This window comes from Nothobranchius furzeri, chromosome 10, assembly GCF_043380555.1.
Source record: "Nothobranchius furzeri strain GRZ-AD chromosome 10, NfurGRZ-RIMD1, whole genome shotgun sequence".
NCBI classification, from domain to species: Eukaryota; Metazoa; Chordata; class Actinopteri; order Cyprinodontiformes; family Nothobranchiidae; genus Nothobranchius; species Nothobranchius furzeri.
The window spans coordinates 32,872,720-32,898,145 of NC_091750.1; the positions used below are offsets into that span (position 1 = coordinate 32,872,720).

Here is a 25,426-nt window from a genome sequence, read left to right on the forward strand (position 1 = left end):
TACGTTTCAGTTTTGGTAACGGCTTCTTTTCGTTGAAACTTTGATTTTTATGAACATTAATGGTGAAAACATGAGAAAAGTGTCTTGCGGGGTTTGTTAGAGCACCTGTGACCTCCCTCGGTGCAGCCTGCCCTTCGCTCCACCGGCCGTGTGGAACGGCAGCTTTAACGCCGGCGTTCCTTAACACCACGAGCTCTGATCCTCCATGGAAACCGAGCTTCGTTATCACCTGGTTGTTCAGGTGATCGCAGGACCGTTAAACTTTCCAAACAGCAACCCGAGCGCCCAGCGCTGCGTTTTACTCCTGATCACATGCTGAAGATGAAGGGTGAGTGCTTCTGAAACTCTTAAAGTGATGAAATGTTGAATATAAATCAGAATGTTGGCTTTGGATCCCAGCAGGTGAAGCAGTGCTCGCTCTGCTGTTGGCTGCTGCTCATCTCGGCTGTTCCTGTCGCCAAGTCCACACGGTTTTGGTCTGCAGTGACATCCTAGCAAGTGAGGAGGGGTTTATGGTAAAAATGAAATGACTGCTAAAGTAAACAACGGTGATGGTTAAAGGGGCAAAGCAGTGGTGCCCCCAGATAATTCTCATTGGGGGGCCTGGGAACATTTTGAGGGTGGCACGCCAGACTGGTCGGCGTGGTAAAGAGGCGAGTTTAGCCGGTGGCGATGCATCGCCTGCTCCATTATTCTTGGTTAAAAACCAGTATGCGTCCAACACACCTGCTTCCAATTTAAAGAACACAAAGTTTTCAGAAAGACGTTTGAAATTTATTTAGAAAAATTATTGTTGAGTTTTTAGAACATTTTGATTTTGGACTTCGCTAAAAACGAACAAAAACAATAGATGATAACTTTTGTGTTTATTTACTCTTTAACCCTCCCACTGTCCTAATGGCGGCGACCCCGCGAGGAAAGCTGACCACTGGGCAGGACTAGTGGTTCATCCCTTGGGTCCACGTGGCAGGGGTGAGGAGTGAGCACCTCACCCCTGCCACATGGACCTCACCCATAAAGACAGTGGGAGGGTTAATTGTATTTTTGTTGGGTTTGATGAATTTATATTTTGAACATTATTATGCCGATAGTGACTGGGCGCCTTTTCCCTTTTAGATTTTGAACCGGGCTGCTCGACGTTACTCGTGACTCTGAGGAACGTTGGAGAGATCAACTCCACGGTGCTGAAAAGTGAAGACCTGGCCTCCATCACCGTGATCTTAAGCAACAACGCTGGCATCACTAGAATCGCTGCAAAAGCCTTCAGCTCCTTTCCCAACCTCCAACGTCTCAACCTGGACGACAACCTGCTGTCCCAGATCAATCGGGACTGGTTCGAGAACCCCGCTGCGCTCGGCGAACTGGAACTCGCTGGTAATCGTATCGAAGAACTGAACGAGTTCTCACTGGACGGACTCACAAACCTGACACATCTCAGGCTGAACAGGAACAGGATCCAGACCATCCACCCGGATAGCTTCAGCTCCCAGAGGAGGCTGGCTGATGTGGATTTGTCTGGGAACAGGCTGATGTGGATGTCAGCGACGGTCTTCGGGTCACTCGTCTCTCTCAGGTCCATCAGACTCGACGGGAACCCCTGGAACTGCTCGTGTGATGCCAAGAACTTTGTTGACTCTGTGAAAGGTTCGTGAAATGTCGGAAAACTCATTTCAGCACATTTAGAGATCTAAAACTTTCTGTCTTCAGGAATGAAGGACAGGAATCTGCTGAATGACTCGTTGGACGTGACCTGTGAGTCTCCACCATCTTTGAAGGCTCGGCCTGTGTGGGACGTCTCAGTATGTCCGACAGCACCCTCTAAGGAGCCGCCTACACCCACTGGTTCGTCTCCTGCTCGGATTGCTTCACCTTAACTTCTCTGCATGAATAATTGGGCCAAGAGATGTTTTTTATTCCTGCAGCGAAGTCCGTGACATCCCGTCCACTTCAGAAGGAAACCTCTGTCCAGTCCGGTTCCAGTCATCCGCCTACGTTTTCCTCTGTCACTTGTAGATCAGCTGTTTTCCGTTAGTTTGAGTTATTTTGAGGGTAATAATTTCTGCAGCACGTCTCTTGTTCTTTTCAGCAACACTTCCTCCATCCAAGACTTCTGTGGGAACCAAACCCATGGATGCTCCACCTTCCTTCACCGGTACTCCTGCATCTCACTTCTTTCTGTCATTGGTGCCCCCAGGGGGTAACCAGGGGTGGCCATGTACCTCACTGTACACACTTGTATTCGTCTTGTTTTAATTGAGTTTTTATTTATCAGCATAAAAAATAGGAAACGTGGAAACAAAGGGTTAAGTACTTTTACCGTTGATGTAAATTCCTGCTTCGTTTAATCTTTTCCTACGCCGTTATTGTTGTTGTTGGTGAAATTTAAGGGTGAATTAATAACATAGATGTAGTATTTGTGTGGACAAAATTATTACACATGAACAGATTTTCTGTAAATAAACAGGCGTTTTCTTAGCTCAGTAGCACCACCTAGTGGACATTAGTGGAAATGCTTCCTACTCATTGAACGTGGCAGGTTAGTTTAAAACATTTTTTAAATGGAGCTTTTAGCCCTGGCAAGTGTTAGTGTTTATTATTGTTTATATGAAAACTAAAATGTTTTGATAACATTTTAGTTTGATGGAAAATGAACAAATTATTAGAGGAATATTTCCTTTTGCATCATCGTCTTATTCCTCCTAGAAATAAAGTTGAATGCATATTCTTGAATTAGTGGATAATTCCAGAACCTTTAAAAAATATTGTGAACATAAATTAACTCATTATTATTCTAGGAATAAAAAAGGTTTCTGCACGGATGCATTCAGGGCCCCCACGGCTTTTCTTGCGATTGGGTGTCATGCCGTTGCAGTGATGTTATTTTACCAGAAGAGGGCGCCAGAAAACATAATTTATTGCATCTCTGTGAAATTTCTGAATTTGAATAGAAATCCTGTTTATTTAGGACATTTTTCATTAAAAGATTTCTCGTTTGTTTTTCAGAATTTTCATCAGATACCAAATTCTCCACCAACTCCAACCCCACCAGCAAACCAGGTGAGTTTAATCTGTTTTAATCTGTTTAATCTCTGAATCCCCAAATAATAAACGGTGGCTCATTTTAATCTCTTGCAGAAAGCCCACCATGTCCATCTCCAGATCCAAATCCCAACACTCTCACTGCTGTTCTCGGTGGGTTTGATCTCTCATTTACGATTCTTAGTTTGACAAACATGATCGTGTTGAAATGTGTTTCTGCTTCTACGCAGTGCTCATCTCTGTTCTGCTGTTCACGGCGTGTTTGTTGGTAGTGATACAAATCAGGAAATGCAGAAGGCAAACGGTGATGCCCGAATGTCCAAAAAGAGAGCAGCAGGAGGAGCCGGAGGAGGACAGCAGATCGAGTCGTGATCAGTCTCTGAGCGGACCCCCAGATGTGGCTCGCAGGAGATCGTTTACTGGCGTCAGAGCAAAGTCGGCAAACGCTGTCATCCTCACTTCTCCTTTCTGTGTGTCTGAGAAAGATGAAGTGCATTTCCAAAAGGAGAGCAAAGAGGTTTCAGAAAATCCTGGAGAGAAGAAGCTGCTTGCTGAAAGTGGAGGAGGAAATGAGTCGGACCGTTTCACAACCACAGATGTGGGTTCAGAGGATCAAAAACTTGAACACGAAAGTCTAAATCTGCATGAGAACCAGGAGGGCATTAGTGCTGACTATGTGCCATATCTGAGCATCGGCACGGTCAAGAACAAACCCGGTCCTGGTGAGGCCACCTCAGGTCCAGAGGTGAAGAGGAAAGTTTTCAGGAGGATCTCCACTTGGCCTCCTACTGCTGCTCAGTGGCAGGAAAGATGTCAAAAGAAAGAAGAGGATGATGGCTTTGATGTTTGGACACAAAATATATCAGTGAAGCTCTCAGATGACGTGGAGCGGATCAAGAAGGGACATCCCAGCAGCTCCAATCAGTGTGAGAAAAGTCAAACTCAAAGGGATGCTCACACCCCAAAACACTCTGATGCTCTCACGCCTAGTGAGCCTTCTGTCAGCAAGCTAAAGGAGGGAGGAGAGAGTCTAGATCCAGCTAAAAGCATCGCAATCGGCTGTAACGAAGAGTTCACTTCCATGGAGCATCCCGTACTGAACAGCAGCATGAAGGCTGATGTGAGAATAGACCCGATGCGATGTGAGAACGCCAGGCCGAAGGCAGAAAACAGAGCTGCTGGCTCCAAGGCTCCTTCAGGCGGTGCCTCGCCTGATGATGAAACTCTGCTGTCAGGGAACGAATACGTCTTCATGGACCTGCTCCACGAGGTGGTTCAGAACCACGGCCGCTGGACTCGAGAGAGGTGGAAGCAGATGCGTGTCAACAAGCAGCGGCGATAGGAAATGGGTTTAAACACTCTTTAAAGCCGAGTTATCTAAAAGCTTTAGACATGTGTAAAAAGTGATGGTCTTACCCTGTTCTCTTATATAATACAGAGAACAAGTCACTTTTAATTAAGCCTGCACCCCCCATCCCTTTGAGCCCCACCCAATTCAAACCTAGCACCACTCATTAGCCAATAGGATTCGACATCTGACACCACAGCACGTTTTAGGAAGTACCTTTCTAATGGGCCATTCCCATCTGTACCGGGTCGGCCCGGGCCGGGTAGCCCCAGTCGGCCCCAGCCTGGCCCGGTTGATTCCACACATCCTTGTCTTAAGCCCATGTGGGCTGATTCTACCCACCAATCAGAGGCTTGCTCTAATGGAAGGTGTGAATTTGCTGTCAGCAGTGGGCGTGTTGGCCCTGGTCGGCCTGAAGCAGTACCCCTCGGGAAGAGGGCCGAGAATGAGCCTTGGTTGGCCCGGGAAAATTCCAGGCCACCCAGATATGTAAACAACCTACGCTACCCGGCCCGGGCCGACCAGGTACAGGTGGGAATGGGGCTTTAAGGACAAGCATGTCACTAAAGGTGCATGAAGTAAGAGCACCATCTTATGGTCAAATCTAGGTACTGCAGTCCTTGTTTCAAACAAATTAGCCATTAGCATTGTTAGCCTCTAGCCATCTTTACCTGATATTAGAGGAAAAAAAGGATGTCGTGGCTTCTTAAGGGTACATAACTCCTGTGATGCTCCTTTTACTGGCTTCCATTCATTCCACAACATTGCTGCGCTTTCCCGGCCAGTGCCGGATGACAGGCGCCCGTGTAATGTTACTGTGGGCTCAAGTATGATTGGCTCTGGAACCAGGAAGTATACAGGTGGGACAGATTGTAAACAAAGGCTACAGGTGTTTCTCAATGTCAAGGAACCTCGCCTAGATGCCTAGGTCCTGCCTCGGTTGCCTAGGAGATGCGTCATCAGAAACCGTTCCAGTGTTCATGTTCTGCTGAGTTTGTTAGTCTGGTCTTCAATCAGCCTAAAAGAGCACACCTCACCCCTCTGTTCATGGAGCTCCACTGGCTACCGCTAGCAGCACGCATCAAATTCAAACTGCTAACACTAGCATAGAAAGTCCGAGATGGTACGGCTCCCATCTACCTGAATCCTCTTGCAAAGGCTTACGTCTCGGCCCGGCCGCTCCGGTCGTCACAGGATTGTCGGCTAGCAGTGCCTACACCACGCTCAGGACAATCCAGACTCTTCTCATGCATCGTTCCACAAATGTGGAATGACCTTCCAAGCACTACCAGAACAGGAGCTTCCTTTTCAATTTTCAAGAAACTCCTGAAGACCCTGCTCTTCAGAGAGCATCTTCTAAACTAGCACCCTCCCTGCACCCGTCCCCCCTCTCTACCGTCCTCTCCTTGTTCCCTCCTCTCCATGACTGATGTCAAGTTGTTGTTGTTGTTGTTGTTCTCAAGGGCAACATGCCGATTATCACTTGTAAGTCGCTTTGGACAAAAGTGTCTGCTAAATACATAAACATAGCCATTTAGCTAGCTGAGCAAGGATACACAGGAGGTATCTTGTAGCCTAGCCTTGGAGAATACAGCGTGGTATTTTCAAAAGGATGGCAGATCAGGAGCCGGCCTACATGTAAGTCAACTAATTGCAGCTATCGGGCTAATATCTGTTTTTTTTTTTTTTTTAGATCCAAAGCAGTTAGCTACGGTTGGTTAGTTGCTTAGCAGTTGCAGCTTTTGTGGCTAGCATGTAGTAACTCGCTTATATATTTAACTAATTTATACACAATTTAAAAAGTAAAAGGCTCGTTATATGTTTGTATTGAAACGTATGTAAACATTAAATATAAGATTACCTCACGTGTCATGTGACGTGACGGCCTCGTAAGCCGCGGGCACATGATTGACCATGGAAGGAAGATGTCCTTGTAAACCAGGTGCCTTGGTATTGAGAAACAACCCCTAGACAGCTGAGCAGGAGATCTGTTTTGTTGTAAACTCCCAACATGAGTGAGGCATTAGGCTGTTTTGTGATTATTTCACAGTAAAGTTCCTACTTATTGCATTAAACAGCATGGCATGCGAATATTCATGGTAGTCCAGGTCCACGCTCACAAATGACTTGTTGCTTTCAGCGGTTTCACAGAAGCAGTGAGAGGGGCTTAAAGATGCTATCTATCTTTCTGCCACTAGGTGGTGCCCTCAGAAAACTGCAGATTTCTGCTTTGAGTAACATTTTCTTTCTGAAATGATGCTGCAATCAAAAAGCTAATAGAGAATAAAAACCAGAGGAAAATCCTCACAATCTTAGTTTTCTAAAGCTTTGTCCTTTTTTTTACTAGCTTTTTAATAATGAGCACATAGTTTTCATACAAATACATAAGTGTTTTCATACTGTTTGTGTCTCCATGATTGCTCTTATTTCTGTACAGGACGTCTCTCTTCAGAGCGCCTAAAGCTTTTCATAAATAAAGTTTGGCTGAATCTTCAGTTTGAGTCAAAAGGAAACATCGGTTTTCAGTGGGCGTCGGCTGCATGCAGCATTTATTCGTTCAGACTTCAGAAGAACACTTCTTTTAGAAATCGTACAAAATGAATGGACCTCTTGTAGACAACAACTGAAAAACAAAGTGGAGGTAAACGTCACATATCGAGACAACATGCATGTTCCATTCCTAATACTCAGTATCGAGTAACAAGCAGCTGACTCTTCTGGACATGGGCTTAGATGTCCTGCAGAAACGTTTTGTTCTTGGCAAGCTTTTATTAAAAACATGCTTTTAAGAGAGAACATGCTCTTTGTTATTTGGGTCTGATACAAGTCAGCTTCTAGTGTGGATTGAGATGTTGCATCACTACATCTGTATGGCGACTGTAAAGCAGGAGATCTGGAAAAAACCCAAACAAAACGTCTTTTATCACTTCACAATTATCAGATTAAAACAAAACCCCAAACCTGCAGAGGGAGTCCTTCTGACGGGATTAAAAACGGTCCTTATCCAGGTTAAAGGGTCGTGCTGTTGCGCTCAGAGCTTAGTGCAAAAACGGTTCAAGTCCTCTTCACTTTCATGACATGAAACATGTATAAAGTTCCTATTTACAGAAACCTAAGATGCAGATCAGAATACTGACAGCTATATATTTATACACACAAGGTGATTCGTGTAACAGGAAGTGCCTCTTTACCAAAGTAAAAGTTTGAAATGCTAAATAATGACTGCTAAACTCCCTGCTACCTAGACTTCAGCTCACGAGTTCTGCAACTTGATATCGAGTCATTCAAGTAGAAACACGAGGTCCTGGCTCATTTCCATACATGCTGACATGGATTAGGAGTTCAGCATTCAAACCGCTGATATGTCTGTCGTGTGATTTGGATAAAAACTCAGTTAAATGAATTAAAATGACTGTAAACCAGGTCAGAAACGTGGTGAAATGTCAGGAAGAGCAATACTGTAGGTCACCACTGTAAACAAAGATGGATGCACAATTTTATATTCTGAAAATAATCACGAGGCTTTTGAAAAATATACGTAGTGATCATACCTCATAATCAAATGATTTGTCAGATAAAATGTTCAAATATCCATAAACATGTAAACAACATAAAGCCTAAAAGTCAAGATACTTTTCTAATTTTAACTGTTATTTGCAGCTAAATGCTAAATTAGGCTTTAAAATGAATAAATAATTCATCACTTATATGAACTCTGAGTGTTTGCTCCGCGGCAGCACGTGTGACGAGTCCGGTCTGAAAATGATAAACACAACAAACAATGGCACCTCATAAATAATCCAACAACATTTACAGATCAGTAGAATAAAAAAGGGTCAAATGGCACAAACATGACTCGTGGCGTTAAAATAACTTCATATTCAGTTTAAATAACACAGCTAAAGGTAGAAATGCTAACTTGGGTAGTAAAAGTGCAACTCGAGCGTGTGAAACCACAAATGAGGCCCGATGATGTCTGACAGAATTAAATTGAGGTAATAAATGAAGAAGTGCACATGCGCCGGACGTTCCACTAAATCCTGGAAAAGATGGAAACCCTTCTGTTTGCTGACGTGGCCGAGGGTGAAGGCAGACAGCCGAAGAGGAAGTCCGCCGGAGTCGTGGCACGACGGCAGCTCCGCCGCTGGGCACAGTGTCGGATTTCTGCAGAGAAACCTTTTTGACGGCATCGTTTATCTGCGGAGGGGCGGGGCTGAATAACGAGGCACTCCGTGCGTCCTCCTGTAGCAGCTCGGTAGAAAACATCCGGTCTGTCAGGAACGCTTGTGTGTGTTCTGGTCCGGTCCGAGGCTGAGGGATGTTCATGGCTCTTGTTAGGCTTTCGTTTGTGAGACTCGAGAGCCCCGTCGACCCTCGCTCAGGGCTTCGGGGTCAAGGGTCATGGCGTTGGAGGACTGCGGTCATTTCAAAGATGAGTCTCGTCTCTCGTCTCTGTGCCAAAGTCCTGCTGGTTCCGGACGTTACGAGCGTGTCCCATGTGAGAGTCCTCTGGCATGTGTGCCAGTGGGTCGGACCGAATAATGTACCTTGAAGGTGAAGGACAAATGAAATGATTAATCACACGTAATCCTAAACGTACATGTAGAGCTGACATGGTAGTCTTAATCACTGGGAGGGATTCTCATATGATTTGTTCTTTTCTGCATTCATTTCCAGCTGCATGCTTTTACTGGCTTCAGCTGAAAGCTTCACTCACATGGAGGGAACGTCTAGATTCTGATGGTGTACAAAGTGTGAGGTCGGTCACTCCAGGTAAGACCAGAACCAAATGGGCCCAAGGTTAACTCCCAACTCTGAGTTTTAGGGTAAGAAAGCCAAAGAATGTTGGTTGCCAGGGAAACCGCGAGAGAGCAAGGCCTTGTGACCTTCTGGCTGGTGGGTGTGCCAGACCGGACTTCACAGGAGAGAGAGAATAAAACTACGGATCTGGGGACCAGCCTCAGATCCTTCACGGGTCCAGGAGGTGAAGGAATCTCCCCGACGTACAGGGAGTGCAGAATTATTAGGCAAACGAGTGTTTTGTCCACATCATCCTCTTCATGCATGTTGTCTTACTCCAAGCTGCATAGGCTCGAAAGTCTACTACCAATTAAGCATATTAGGTGATGTGCATATCTGTAATGAGAAGGGGTGTGGTCTAATGACATCAAGACCCTATATCAGGTGTGCATAATTATTAGGCAACTTCCTTTCCTTTGGCAAAATGGGTCAAAAGACAGACTTGACAGGCTCAGAAAGGTCAAAAATAGTGAGATATGTTGCAGAGGGATGCAGCAGTCTTAAAACTGCAAAGCTTCTGAAGCGTGATCATCGAACAATCAAGCGTTTCATTCAAAATAGTCAACAGGGTCGCAAGAAGCGTGTGGACAAACCAAGGCGCAAAATAACTGCCCATGAAGTGAGAAAAGTCAAGCGTGCAGCTGCCAAGATGCCACTTGCCACCAGTTTGGCCGTATTTCAGAGCTGCAACATCACTGGAGTGCCCAAAAGCACAAGGTGTGCAATACTCAGAGACATGGCCAAGGTAAGAAAGGCTGAAAGACGACCACCACTGAACAAGACACACAAGCTGAAACGTCAAGACTGGGCCCAGAAATATCTCCAGACTGATGTTTCTAAGGTTTTATGGACTGATGACATGAGAGTGAGTCTTGATGGGCCAGATGGATGGGCCCGTGGCTGGACTGGTAAAGGGCAGAGAGCTCCAGTCCCACTCAGACGCCAGCAAGGTGGAGGTAGAGTACTGGTTTGGGCTGGTATCATCAAAGATGAGCTTGTGGGGCCTTTTCGGGTTGAGGATGGAGTCCAGCTCAACTCCCAGTCCTACTGCCAGTTTCTGGAAGACACCTTCTTCAAGCAGTGGTACAGGAAGAAGTCTGCATCCTTCAAGAAAAACATGATGTTCATGCAGGACAATGCTCCATCACACGCGTCCAAGTACTCCACAGCGTGGCTGGCAAGAAAGGGTATAAGTTGCCTAATAATTATGCACAGTAATAGTCACCTGCACACACAGATATCCCCTAAAATAGCTAAAAGTAAAAACTACTTCCAAAAACATTCAGCTTTGATATTAATGAGTTGTTTGGGTTCATTGGGAACATGGTTGTTGTTCAATAATAAAATTATTCCTCAGAAATACAACTTGCCTAATAATTCTGCACTCCCTGTAATACACGAGTGAATAAATGGTTGTAATTAGGGATGCATCGGTTCCACTTTTCCAAACCAATACGGTACCGATACTTGGATCTGAGTACTCGCCGATAGCGATTACCGATAGGATACTTCTACCACACAAATAAACACAATGAACTGGAATACAGGTTTTATTTTCTTCTTTACTTTCAAGAGAAGACTGAGGTAGATAAATAGATGTATTAACAGAAAAGATCACAAAACTAAAATGAGGTGAACAGAAATGACAAAGTTACACTGAAGCCACTCTGAGGAAACTGCATCGGATTACTTTTACTCTCGTTGTAATGATCGAAGCTTAAAGGCGTGTTCGGCCCTCTCTCCTTATCTGTGCATAGAAGAAGAAGTCGGAACGTGGATAAACGGCTAATGATAGCATCAGCAGTAATTACCTTAAGGTTAAAATCAGTAACATCATGGAGGAACATCTTCTTTATCCCTTTGTGGCTCAGATGTTTACGTCAGTATTACAGAAGCTGGAGGAGGGGCTTAAAGGTCTACGCCGTTGTTCTGCCTCTACATGGTGCCCTCTGGGAAAACTCTCCTGGTTTCTGCTTTAAACCGTTATTTACAGAACAAGCTAGGTTTGGAACACAAACACTGCCACAGAACACTCACCCTCGGGTAGCTTCCCCGGGAAGCTTCTGCTGGAACCGGAGGCCTGTATTTCAAGACCAGTCGCCATTTTCTAGGTCTAAACGTCTTTTGTTGTCCGTGACTTCAACTGGTGTTTTTCTTCTCTTTATTTAATGGTTAATTAATGCTTAATAATGCACTAATGTTAATAAAGGGACCCTTTTAGTTAGGTGTCATCAGTGTTTTTCTTTTTGGGACTCTGGTAGTTTGTCCTAAAGTTGAAGTGGTAGCAGCCGGCTGTTTCTCCTTCTCTGATGTTTCTGAGATGAGGTCCTCTCACTCCGGTGCTCTTCTGTTGCTAAATACGTGAGTGCGTGACGAGTGGAGGACCCAGGGAGGTGCAGCGGTTTGGTGAGGTCAACAACAGGATGGTCCGATAGTTGCTTCCAGGTTTTTAGACAAATGCCGGTGAACCACTTCATACATTATAATTACCATTTATTTATTTATAGTTGTTGCTATTCTATGTTAGGAGACGTGAAAAATGTTTTCGGTTAATTATAAAATTGTCATTTCAGCTTAAAACCATGCAGGATGACTCCATTTTGCTGGGAAGGTTTTGCATATTTAGCAGAGCATGATTTGAATTAGTCGACATTCCTAAAAGCTGGAAATTAATGATCAGATTAACAGCAGCTGTTTAAAATGGAACTTTTTTGATTGATTTATAAACTAATTTGACCCTTCGTGGGTTGGTTTTCTTACATCTCGCTGGGCTGTAGCTATAAACACAAAGAAAAACAGCCTTACACGATGTCGTTGAGCTCCAGCATGGTGTCAGGAGGAGGATTGATGAGAACGTAGGACAGCGTGTTCTGGTGGTCGTTCATCTCATCTGTAAAAAGAGCCAGAGGAGACGTTCAGAGCTGCTCTGGAGCCCTCCGTCGTCCTCCCAGTTAGACAGGTCATCAGCCCGAAAACGGGCTTTAACCTCTGAGAACACTCACCCACACCTTTTCATGAGGCCTAACTGTTTAAATGTAAATATATGTAAGTATTCTGAAAACGTTCAGGGTAATAGTACTGGTAATAGTGCTGGTAATAGTGCTGGTAATAGTGCTGGTAATAGTACTGGTAATAGTACTGGTAATGGTACTGGTAAAAGTGCTTGTAATAGTGCTGGTAATAGTACTGGTAATAGTACTGGTAATGGTACTGGTAATAGTGCTGGTAATAGTACTGGTAATAGTACTGGTAATAGTGCTGGTAATGGTACTGGTAATAGTACTGCTAATAGTACTGGCAATGGTACTGGTAAAAGTGCTGGTAATAGTACTGGTAATGGTACTGGTAATAGTACTGTAATAGTGCTGGTAATAGTACTGGTAATAGTGCTGGTAATGGTAAAGGTAATAGTACTGCTAATAGTACTGCTAATGGTACTGGTAATAGTGCTGGTAATGGTACTGGTAATAGTACTGCTAATAGTAATGTACTGGTACTAGTACTGGTAATGGTACTGTAATAGTACTGTAATAGTACTGCTAATAGTACTGGTAATGGTACTAGTAATGGTACTGATAATATTACTGTAATGGTACTGGTAATAGCACTGGTAATAGTACTGGTAATAGTACTGAAATGGTACTGGTAATAGTACTGGTAATAGTACTGCTAATAGTACTGGTACTAGTACTGAAATGGTACTGGTAATAGTACTGCTAATAGTACTGGTACTAGTACTGGTAATGGTACTGGTAATAGTACTGGTAATAGTACTGCTAATAGTACTGGTAATGGTACTAGTAATGGGACTGGTAATAGTAATGGTACTGGTAATAGTACTGTAATGGTACTGGTAATAGCACTGGTAATAGTACTGGTAATAGTACTGAAATGGTACTGGTAATAGTACTGGTAATAGTACTGCTAATAGTACTGGTAATGGTACTGGTAATAGTGCATGTACTAGTGCTGGTAATAGTACTGGTAATGGTACTGGTAATAGTACTGTAATAGTGCTGGTAATAGTACTGGTAATAGTACTGCTAATAGTACTGGTAATGGTGCTGGTAATGGTACTGGTAATATTACTGGTGATAGTACTGGTAACGGTACTGGTAATGGTACTGCTAATAGTACTGGTAATGGTACTGGTAATGGTACTAGTACTGGTAATGGTACTGGTAATAGTACTGCTAATAGTACTGGTAATGGTACTGGTAATAGTACTGCTAATAGTACTGCTAATAGTACTGGTAACAGTACTGGTAATGGTACTGTAATGTTACTGGTAATAGCACTGGTAATAGCACTGGTAATGGTACTGGTAATAGTACTGGTAATAGTACTGGTAATGGTACTGTAATAGTACTGGTAATGGTACTGGTAATAGTACTGTAATGTACTAGTAATGGTACTGGTAATAGTACAGGTAATAGTACTGGTAATGGGACTGGTAATAGTACTGGTAATAGTACAGGTAATAGTACTGTAATGGTACTGGTAATAGTACTGGTACTAGTACTGGTAATGGTACTGTAATAGTACTGGTAATGGTACTGGTAATAGTACTGTAATGTACTAGTAATGGTACTGGTAATAGTACAGGTAATAGTACTGGTAATGGGACTGGTAATAGTACAGGTAATAGCACTGGTAATGGTACTGGTAGTAGTACTGGTACTAGTACTGGTAATGGTACTGTAATAGTACTGGTAATGGTACTGGTAATAGTACTGTAATGTACTAGTAATGGTACTGGTAATAGTACAGGTAATAATACTGGTAATGGGACTGGTAATAGTACTGGTAATAGTACAGGTAATAGTACTGTAATGGTACTGGTAATGGTACTGGTAATAGTACTGGTAAAAGTACTGCTAATAGTACTTGTAATAGTACTGGTAATGGTACTAGTACTGGTAATGGTACTGGTAATGGTACTAGTACTGGTAATGGTACTGGTAATAGTAATGTAATGGTACTGGTAATAGAACTGGTAATTGTACAGGTAATAGTAATGTAATGGTACTGGTAATAGGACTGGTAATAGTACTGGTAATAGTACTGGTAATTGTACTGGTAATAGAACTGGTAATAGTACTGCTAATGGTACTGGTAATGGTACTGGTAAGGGTGCTGGTAATAGTGCTGGTAATAGTATTGGTAATGGTACTGGTAATTGTACTGTAATAGTGCTGGTACTAGTACTGGTAATAGTACTGGTAATAGTACTGCTAATAGTACTGGTAATGGTACTGGTACTAGTACTGGTAATGGTACCGGTACTGGTAATAGTACTGCTAATAGTACTTGTAATAGTACTGGTAATGGTACTGGTAATGGTACTAGTACTGGTAATGGTACTGGTAATAGTACTGGTGATGGTACTGGTAATAGCACTGGTAATAGTACTGGTAATGGTACTGGTAATAGTACTGCTAATAGTACTGGTAATGGTACTAGTACTGGTAATTGTACTGTAATAGTACTGGTAATAGTACTGGTAATGGTACTGGTAGCAGTACTGTAATGATACTGGTAATGGTACTGGTAATAGTACTGGTAATAGTACAGGTAATAGTACTGGTAACAGTACAGGTAATGTACTGGTAATAGTACAGGGAATAGTACTGGTAATAGTACAGGTAATAGTACTGGTAATAGTACTGTAATGGTACTGGTAATGGTACTGGTAATATTACTGGTAATTGTACTGGTAATGGTACTGGTAATAGCACTGGTAATGGTACTGGAAATAGTACTGGTAATAGCACTGATAATAGTACTGGTAATGGTACTGGTAATAGTGCTGGTAATGGTACTGGTAATAGTACTGCTAATAGTAATGCTAATAGTACTGGTAATGGTACTGGTAATAGTACTGGTAATAGTGCTGGTAATGGTACTGGTAATAGTACTGCTAATAGTACTGGTAATGGTACTGGTACTAGTACTGGTAATGGTACTGGTAATAATACTGGCAATAGTACTGCTAATAGTACTGGTAATGGTACTGGTACTGGTAATGGTACTGGTAATAGTACTGGTAATAGTACTGGTAATAGCACTGGTAATGGTACTGGTAATGGTCCTAGTACTGGTAATGGTACTGTAACAGTACTGGTAATAGTACTGGTTATGTACTGGTAATAGTACTGTAATGGTACTGGTAATAGTACTGGTAATAGTACTGCTAATAGTACTGGTAATGGTACTGGTAATAGTACTGGTAATAGTACTGGTAACAGTACTGGTAATAGTAGTGGTAATAGTACTGCTAATAGTACTGGTAATGGTACTGTAATGGTACTGGTAATGGTACTGGTAATAGTACTAGTAATAGCACTGGTAATAATACTGGTAACAGTACTGGTAATAGTACTGCTAATAGTACTGGTAATGGTATTAGTACTGGTAATGGTACTGGTAATGGTACTGGTAATAGTACTGGTAATAGCACTGGTAATGGTACTAGTACTGGTAATGGTACTGTAATAGTACTGGTAATAGTACTGGTAACAGTACTGTAATAGTACTGGTAATAGTACAGGTAATAGTACTGCTAATAGTACTGGTAATGGTACTGGTAATAGTACTGCTAATAGTACTGGTAACAGTACTGGTAATAGTGCTGGTAATAGTACTGGTAATGATACTGGTAGTTGTACTGTAATAGTGCTGGTAATAGTACTGGTAACAGTACTGGTAATAGTACTGCTAATAGTACTGCTAATAGTACTGGTAATGGTACTGGTACTAGTACTGGTAATAGTACTGGTAATGGTACTGATAATAGTACTGGTAACGGTACTGGTAATAGTACTGGTAATAGTAGTTGTAATAGTACTGGTAATTGTACTGGTAATAGTACTGCTAATAGTACTGGTAATGGTACTAGTACTGGTAATGGTACTGTAATAGTACTGGTAATAGTACTGGTAATGTACTGGTAGTAGTACTGGTAATTGTACTGGTAATAGTACAGGTAAAAGTACTGGTAATAGTACAGGTAGTGGTACTGGTAATAGTACAGGTAATAGTACTGGTAATAGTACTGTAATGATACTAGTAATGGTAATGGTAATAGTACTAGTAATGGTACTGGTAATGGTACTGGTAATAGTACTGGTAATAGCACTGGTAATAGTACTGGTAATGGTACTGGTAATGGTACTGGTAATGGCACTGGTAAAAGTGCTGGTAATAGTACTGCTAATAGTACTGCTAATAGTACTGGTAATAGTACTGGTAATGGTACTGGTAATAGTACTGGTAATAGTGCTGGTAATAGTACTGCTAATAGTACTGCTAATAGTACTGTTAATGGTACTGGTACTAGTACTGGTAATAGTTCTGGTATTAGTATTTGTAATGGTACAGGTAATAATACTGGTAATAGCACTGGTAATAGTACTGGTAATGGTACTGGTGATGGTACTGGTAATAGTACTCGTAATAGTACTGCTAATAGTACTGGTAGTAGTACTGCTAATGGTACTGGTAATAGTACTCGTAATGGTACTGGTAATAGTACTGGTAATGGTTCTGGTAATAGTACTGTAATGGTACTGGTAATAGGACTGGTAATAGTACTGGTAATGATACTGGTAATAGTACTAGTAATAGCACTGGTAATAGTAGTGGTAATAGTACTGGTAATTGTACTGGTAATAGTACTGCTAATAGTACTGGTAATGGTACTAGTACTGGTAATGGTACTGTAATAGTACTGGTAATAGAACTGGTAATGGTACTGGTAGTAGTACTGTAATGGTACTGGTAATAGTACTGGTAATAGTACAAGTAAAAGTACAAGTAATAGTACTGGTAATAGTACTGGTAATGGTACTGGTAATGGTACTGGTAATAGTACTGGTAATAGTTCTGGTATTAGTATTTGTAATGGTACAGGTAATAATACTGGTAATAGCACTGGTAATAGTACTGGTAATGGTACTGGTGATGGTACTGGTAATAGTACTCGTAATAGTACTGCTAATAGTACTGGTAGTAGTACTGCTAATGGTACTGGTAATAGTACTGGTAATGGTACTGGTAATAGTACTGGTAATGGTTCTGGTAATAGTACTGTAATGGTACTGGTAATAGGACTGGTAATAGTACTGGTAATGATACTGGTAATAGTACTAGTAATAGCACTGGTAATAGTAGTGGTAATAGTACTGGTAATTGTACTGGTAATAGTACTGCTAATAGTACTGGTAATGGTACTAGTACTGGTAATGGTACTGTAATAGTACTGGTAATAGAACTGGTAATGGTACTGGTAGTAGTACTGTAATGGTACTGGTAATAGTACTGGTAATAGTACAAGTAAAAGTACAAGTAATAGTACTGGTAATAGTACTGGTAATGGTACTGGTAATAGTACTGGTAATAGTACAGGTAATAGAACTGGTAATAGTACAGGTAACAGTACTGGTAATAGTACTGTAATGGTACTGGTAATGGTACTGGTAATAGTACTGGTAATGGTACTGGTAATAGTACTGCTAATAGTACTGCTAACAGTACTGGTAATGGTACTGTAATGGTACTGGTACTAGTACTGGTAATGGTACTGGTAATAGTACTATAACGGTACTGGTAATGGTACTGGTAATAGTACTGTAATGTACTGGTAATGGTACTGGTAATAGTACTGGTAATGGTACTGGTAATAGTACTGCTAATAGTACTGGTAATGGTAATGGTACTAGTACTGCTAATAGTACTGGTAATGGTAATGGTACTAGTACTGGTAATGGTACTGTAATAGCACTGGTAATAGTACTGTAATGGTACTGGTAATAGTGCTGGTAATAGTGCTGGTAAGAGTGCTGGTAATAGTACTGGTAATGGTACTGGTAATAGTACTGTTAATAGTACTGTAATAGTTCTGGTAATAGTACTGGTAATAGTAATGCTAATAGTACTGCTAATAGTACTGGTAATGGTACTGGCAATGGTACTGGTACTAGTACTGGTAACCGTACTGGTAATAGTACTGGTAACGGTACTGGTAATAGTACTGGTAATAGTACTGGTAATAGTACTGCTAATAGTACTGGTAATGGTACTGGTAATGGTACTAGTACTGGTAAAGGTACAGTAATGGAACTGGTAATGGTACTTGTAATGGTACTGGTAATGGTACTGGTAATAGTACTGTAATGGTACTGGTAATAGTACTGGTAATAGCACTGCTAATAGTACTGGTAACAGTACTGGTAATGATACTGGTAATAGTACTGTAATGGTACTGGTAATGGTACTAGTACTGTAATGGTACTGGTAATAGTACTGGTAATAGCACTGGTAATAGTACTGGTAATGGTACTGGTAATAGTACTGGTAATGGTACTTTTAATGGTACTGTATTACTACTGGTAATAGTACTCGTAATGGTACTGGTAATATTACTGCTAATAGTACTGCTAACAGTACTGGTAATGGTACTGGTACTAGTACTGGTAATGGTACTGGTAATAGTACTGGTAAAGGTACTGGTAATAGTACTGTAATGGTACTGGTAATGGTACTGGTAATAGTACTGTAATAGTACTGGTAATTTTACTGCTAATAGTACTGGTAATGGTAATGGTACTAATACTGGTAATGGTACTGTAATAGTACTGGTAATAGTACTGTAATGGTACTGGTAATGGTACTGGTAATAGTACTGGTAATAGTACTGTAATAGTAGTGGTAATAGTACTGGTAATGGTACTGGTAATAGTACAGGTAATAGTACTGGTAATAGTACTGTAATGGTACTGGTAATGGTACTGGTAATAGTACTGGTAATAGTAATGCTAATAGTACTGGTAATGGTACTAGTACTGACAATGGTACTGGTACTGGTAATGGTACTGGTAATAGTGCTGGTAATAGTACTGGTAATTGTACTGGTAATTGTACTTTAATGGTACTGGTAATAGCACTGTAATAGTACTGGTAATGGTACTGGTAATAGTACTGGTAACAGTACTGTTAATAGTACTGTAATAGTGCTGGTAATGGTACTGGTAATAGTACTGGTAATGGTACTAGTACTGGTAATTTGTACTGTAATAGTACTGGTAAATGTACTGGTAATAGTACCTGTAATGGTACTGGTAATAGTACTTTAATGGTACTGGTAATAGCACTGTAATAGTACTGGTAAGGGTACTGGTAATAGTACTGGTAACAGTACTGTTAATAGTACTGTAATAGTGCTGGTAATAGTACTGGTAATGGTACTAGTACTGGTAATTTGTACTGTAATAGTACTGGTAAATGTACTGGTAATAGTACTGGTAATGGTACTGCTAATGGTACTGGTACTAGTACCGGTAATGGTACTGGTACTAGTACTGGTAATAGTACTTTAATGGTACTGGTAATAGCACTGTAATAGTACTGGTAATGGTACTGGTAATAGTACTGGTAATAGTACTGCTAATGGTACTGGTACTAGTACCGGTAATGGTACTGGTAATAGTACTGGTAATAGTGCTGGTAATGGTACTGGTAATAGTACTGGTAATAGTACTGTTAATGGTACTGGTACTAGTACTGGTAATAGTACTGGTATTAGTATTGGTAATGGTACAGGTAATAGTACTGGTAATAGTACTGGTGATGGTACTGGTAATAGTACTCGTAATAGTACTGCTAATAGTACTGGTAATAGTACTGGTAATGGTACTAGTACTGGTAATGGTACTGGTAATAGTACTGGTAATGGTTCTGGTAATAGTACTGTAATGGTACTGGTAATAGGACTGGTAATAGTACTGGTAATGATACTGGTAATAGTACTAGTAATAGCACTGGTAATTGTACTGGTAATAGTACTGCTAATAGTACTGGTAATGGTACTAGTACTGGTAATGGTACTCTAATAGTACTGGTAATAGAACTAGTAATGGTACTGGTAGTAGTACTGTAATGGTACTGGTAATGGTACTGGTAATAGTACTGGTAATAGTACAAGTAATAGTACTGGTAATAGTACAGGTAGTGGTACTGGTAATAGTACTGTTAATAGTACAGTTAATAGTACTGTAATGGTACTGGTAATGGTACTGGTAATAGTACTGGTAATAGTATTGTTAATAATACTGTAATAGTGCTGGTAATAGTACTGGTAATAGTACTGGTAATGGTACTAGTACTGGTAATTTGTACTGGTAAATGTACTGGTAATAGTACTGGTAATGGTACTGGTAATAGTACTTTAATGGTACTGGTAATAGCACTGTAATAGTACTGGTAATGGTACTGGTAATAGTACTGGTAATAGTACTGTTAATAGTACTGTAATAGTGCTGGTAATAGTACTGGTAATAGTACTGGTAAAGGTACTAGTACTGGTAATTTGTACTGTAATAGTACTGGTAATAGAACTGGTAATGGTACTGTAATAGTGCTGGTAATAGTACTGGTAATAGTACTGATAATGGTACTGGTAATGGTACTGGTACTAGTACTGGTAACCGTACTGGTAATAGTACTGGTAATTTGTACTGTAATAGTACTGGTAAATGTACTGGTAATAGTACTGGTAATGGTACTGCTAATGGTACTGGTACTAGTACCGGTAATGGTACTGGTACTAGTACTGGTAATAGTACTTTAATGGTACTGGTAATAGCACTGTAATAGTACTGGTAATGGTACTGGTAATAGTACTGGTAATAGTACTGCTAATGGTACTGGTACTAGTACCGGTAATGGTACTGGTAATAGTACTGGTAATAGTGCTGGTAATGGTACTGGTAATAGTACTGGTAATAGTACTGTTAATGGTACTGGTACTAGTACTGGTAATAGTACTGGTATTAGTATTGGTAATGGTACAGGTAATAGTACTGGTAATAGTACTGGTGATGGTACTGGTAATAGTACTCGTAATAGTACTGCTAATAGTACTGGTAATAGTACTGGTAATGGTACTAGTACTGGTAATGGTACTGGTAATAGTACTGGTAATGGTTCTGGTAATAGTACTGTAATGGTACTGGTAATAGGACTGGTAATAGTACTGGTAATGATACTGGTAATAGTACTAGTAATAGCACTGGTAATTGTACTGGTAATAGTACTGCTAATAGTACTGGTAATGGTACTAGTACTGGTAATGGTACTCTAATAGTACTGGTAATAGAACTAGTAATGGTACTGGTAGTAGTACTGTAATGGTACTGGTAATGGTACTGGTAATAGTACTGGTAATAGTACAAGTAATAGTACTGGTAATAGTACAGGTAGTGGTACTGGTAATAGTACTGTTAATAGTACAGTTAATAGTACTGTAATGGTACTGGTAATGGTACTGGTAATAGTACTGGTAATAGTATTGTTAATAATACTGTAATAGTGCTGGTAATAGTACTGGTAATAGTACTGGTAATGGTACTAGTACTGGTAATTTGTACTGGTAAATGTACTGGTAATAGTACTGGTAATGGTACTGGTAATAGTACTTTAATGGTACTGGTAATAGCACTGTAATAGTACTGGTAATGGTACTGGTAATAGTACTGGTAATAGTACTGTTAATAGTACTGTAATAGTGCTGGTAATAGTACTGGTAATAGTACTGGTAAAGGTACTAGTACTGGTAATTTGTACTGTAATAGTACTGGTAATAGAACTGGTAATGGTACTGTAATAGTGCTGGTAATAGTACTGGTAATAGTACTGATAATGGTACTGGTAATGGTACTGGTACTAGTACTGGTAACCGTACTGGTAATAGTACTGGTAATAGTACTGCTAATAGTACTGGTAATGGTACTGGTAATAGCACTGGTAATAGTACTGGTAATGGTACTGGTAATAGTACTGGTAATGGTACTTTAATACTACTGGTAATAGTACTGGTAATGGTACTGGTAATAGTACTGCTAATAGTACTGCTAACAGTACTGGTAATGGTGCTGGTAATGGTACTGGTAATAGTACTGGTAATAGTACTGGTAAAGGTACTGGTAATAGTACTGTAATGGTACTGGTAATGGTACTGGTAATAGTACTGGTAATAGTACTGGTAATGGTACTGGTAATAGTACTGCTAATAGTACTGGTAATGGTAATGGTACTTGTACTGGTAATGGTACTGTAATAGTACTGGTAATAGTACTGGTAATAGTACTGGTAATGGTACTGGTAATAGTACTGGTAATAGTAGTGGTAATAGTATTGGTAATGGTACTGGTAATAGTACAGGTAATAGTATTGGTAATAGTACTGGTAATAGTACTGTAATGGTACTGGTACTGGTACTGGTAATAGCACTGGTAATAGTACTGGTGATGGTACTGGTAATGGTACTGGTAATAGTACTGGTAATAGTAATGCTAATAGTACTGGTAATGGTACTAGTACTGACAATGGTACTGGTACTGGTTATGGTAATAGTGCTGGTAATAGTACTGGTACTGGTACTGGTAATTGTACTGTAATAGTGCTGGTAATAGTACTGGTAATAGTACTGGTAATGGTACTGGTAATTGTATTGGTAATAGTACTACTAATAGTACTGCTAATAGTACTGGTAATGGTACTGGTAATAGTACTGGTAATGGTACTGGTAATGGTACTGGTAATAGTACTGGTAATGGTACTGGTAATGGTACTGGTAATAGTAAAGGTACTGGTAATGGTACTGGTAATAGTACTGGTAATGGTACTGGTAATAGTACTGGTAATAGTACTGGTAATAGTACTGGTAAAAGTACTGCAATGGTACTGTTAATGGTACTGGTAATAGTACTGGTAATGGTACTGGTAATAGCACTGGTAATGGTACTGGTAATGGTACTGGAAATAGTACTGGTAATAGCACTGATAATAGTACTGGTAATGGTACTGGTAATAGTACTGGTAATAGTGCTGTTAATGGTACTGGTAATAGTACTCGTTATAGTACTGCTAATAGTACTGGTAACAGCACTGGTAATAGTACTGGTAATGGTACTAGTACTGACAATGGTACTGGTACTGGTAATGGTAATAGTGCTGGTAATAGTACTGGTAATGGTACTGGTAATTGTACTGTAATATTGCTGGTAATAGTACTGGTAATAGTACTGGTAATGGTACTGGTAATTGTACTGGTAATAGTACTACTAATAGTACTGCTAATAGTACTGGTAATGGTACTGGTAATAGTACTGGTAAAGGTACTGGTAATGGTACTGGTAATAGTACTGGTAATGGTACTGGTAATGGTACTGGTAATAGTACTGGTACTGGTAATGGTACTGGTAATAGTACTGGTAATGGTACTGGTAATAGTACTGGTAATAGTACTGGTAAAAGTACTGTAATGGTACTGTTAATGGTACTGGTAATAGTTCTGGTAATGGTACTGGTAATAGCACTGGTAATGGTACTGGTAATGGTACTGGAAATAGTACTGGTAATAGCACTGATAATAGTACTGGTAATAGTGCTGTTAATGGTACTGGTAATAGTACTCGTTATATTACTGCTAATAGTACTGGTAACAGCACTGGTAATAGTACTGGTAATGGTACTGGTAATGGTACTGGTAATAGTACTGGTAAAAGTACTGCTAATAGTACTGGTAATAGTACTGCTAATAGTACTGGTAATAGTACTGGTAATAGCACTGGTAATAGTACAGGTAATAGTACATGTAATAGTACTGTTAATAGTACTGGTAATGGTATTGGTAATAGTATTTGTAATAGTAAGGGTAATAGTACTGGTAATAGTACTGGTAATGGTACTGGTAATGGTACTGGTAATAGCACTGGTAATGGTACTGGTAATGGTACTGGTAATAGTACTGGTAATAGTGCTGTTAATGGTACTGGTAATAGTACTCGTTATAGTACTGCTAATAGTACTGGTAATGGTACTAGTACTGGTAATGGTACTGGTAATAGTACTGGTAATGTACTGGTAGTAGTACTGTAATGGTACTGGTAATGGTACTGGTAATAGTACTGGTAATAGTACAGGTAATAGTACTGGTAATAGTACAGGTAATAGTACTGGTAATAGTACTGTAATGGTACTGGTAATGGTACTGGTAATAGTACTGGTAATGGTACTGGTAATAGTACTGGTAATAGTACTGCTAACAGTACTGGTCATGGTACTGGTAATGGTACTGGTACTAGTACTGGTAATGGTACTGGTAATAGTACTGGTAACGGTACTGGTAATAGTACTGGTAATAGTACGGGTAATAGTACTGCTAATACTACTGGTAATGGTACTGGTAATAGTACAGGTAAAAGTACTGGTAATAGTACAGGTAGTGGTACTGGTAATAGTACAGGTAAAAGTACTGGTAATAGTATTGTAATGATACTGGTAATGGTAATGGTAATAGTACTGGTAATAGTACTGGTAATAGCACTGGTAATAGTAATGGTAATAGTACTGGTAATGGTACTGGTAATGGCACTGGTAATAGTGCTGGTAATAGTACTGCTAATAGTACTGGTAATAGTACTGGTAATGGTACTGGTAATAGTACTGGTAACGGTACTGGTAATAGTACTGGTAATAGTACGGGTAATAGTACTGCTAATACTACTGGTAATGGTACTGGTAATAGTACAGGTAAAAGTACTGGTAATAGTACAGGTAGTGGTACTGGTAATAGTACAGGTAAAAGTACTGGTAATAGTACTAGTAATGGTACTGGTAATGGTACTGGTAATGGTACTGGTAATAGTACTGGTAATAGCACTGGTAATAGTACTGGTAATAGTACTGGTAATGGTACTGGTAATGGCACTGGTAATAGTGCTGGTAATAGTACTGGTAATAGTACTGCTAATAGTACTGCTAATAGTACTGGTAATAGTACTGGTAATGGTACTGGTAATAGTGCTGGTAATGGTACTGGTAATAGTACTGGTAATAGTACTGGTAATAGTACTGCTAATAGTACTGTTAATGGTACTGGTACTAGTGCTGGTAATAGTACTGGTATTAGTATTGGTAATGGTACAGGTAATAGTACTGGTAATAGCACTGGTAATAGCACTGGTAATAGTACTGGTGATGGTACTGGTAATAGTACTGGTAATGGTACTGGTAATAGTACTGGTAATGGTACTGGTAACAGTACTGGTACTGGTAACGGTACTGGTAATAGTACTGGTAATGGTACTGGTAATAGTACTGGTAATAGTACTGGTAATAGTACTGGTAAAAGTACTGTAATGGTACTGTTAATGGTACTGGTAATAGTACTGGTAATGG

General features: G+C 40.4%; 2 protein-coding genes across 8 annotated transcripts in view; one reads left to right on the forward strand and one right to left on the reverse strand.

The window, feature by feature from the left end:
• The first annotated feature begins 73 nt into the window (after positions 1–73).
• Positions 74–6,702, forward strand: LOC107386276 (uncharacterized). The gene is made up of 8 exons (XM_070555546.1): positions 74–498; positions 1,117–1,644; positions 1,708–1,842; positions 1,923–2,009; positions 2,087–2,152; positions 3,004–3,057; positions 3,136–3,192; positions 3,270–6,702. Exons 2-8 carry the CDS (start codon positions 1,530–1,532, stop codon positions 4,379–4,381), a joined length of 1,626 nt encoding a protein of 541 aa, XP_070411647.1. The 5' UTR covers positions 74–498; positions 1,117–1,529; the 3' UTR covers positions 4,382–6,702.
• Positions 6,703–6,906: 204 nt separating this feature from the next.
• The window catches only part of kcnt1b (potassium sodium-activated channel subfamily T member 1b), a 192,768-nt gene continuing 174,248 nt past the window's right edge, over positions 6,907–25,426 (reverse strand). For all 7 annotated transcript variants that reach the window (XM_054730240.2, XM_054730247.2, XM_054730241.2 and 4 more), the window contains 2 exons: positions 11,993–12,077; positions 6,907–8,934 (listed from right to left, as the gene is read on the reverse strand). In XM_054730240.2, the coding sequence (XP_054586215.1) occupies positions 8,814–8,934; positions 11,993–12,077 (206 nt within the window). In that variant the 3' untranslated portion in view covers positions 6,907–8,813. The remainder of the gene's footprint in view (positions 8,935–11,992; positions 12,078–25,426) is intronic.

Bases quoted from the DNA above. Each gene is read 5' to 3' on its own strand.
- LOC107386276 (XM_070555546.1), top strand. From the start codon at position 1,530: ATGTGGATGTCAGCGACGGTCTTCGGGTCACTCGTCTCTCTCAGGTCC. The intron at 1,843-1,922 runs GTTCGTCTCCTG...TTATTCCTGCAG, and splicing joins GGAGCCGCCTACACCCACTG to CGAAGTCCGTGACATCCCGT. The intron at 3,193-3,269 runs GTGGGTTTGATC...GCTTCTACGCAG, and splicing joins CACTCTCACTGCTGTTCTCG to TGCTCATCTCTGTTCTGCTG.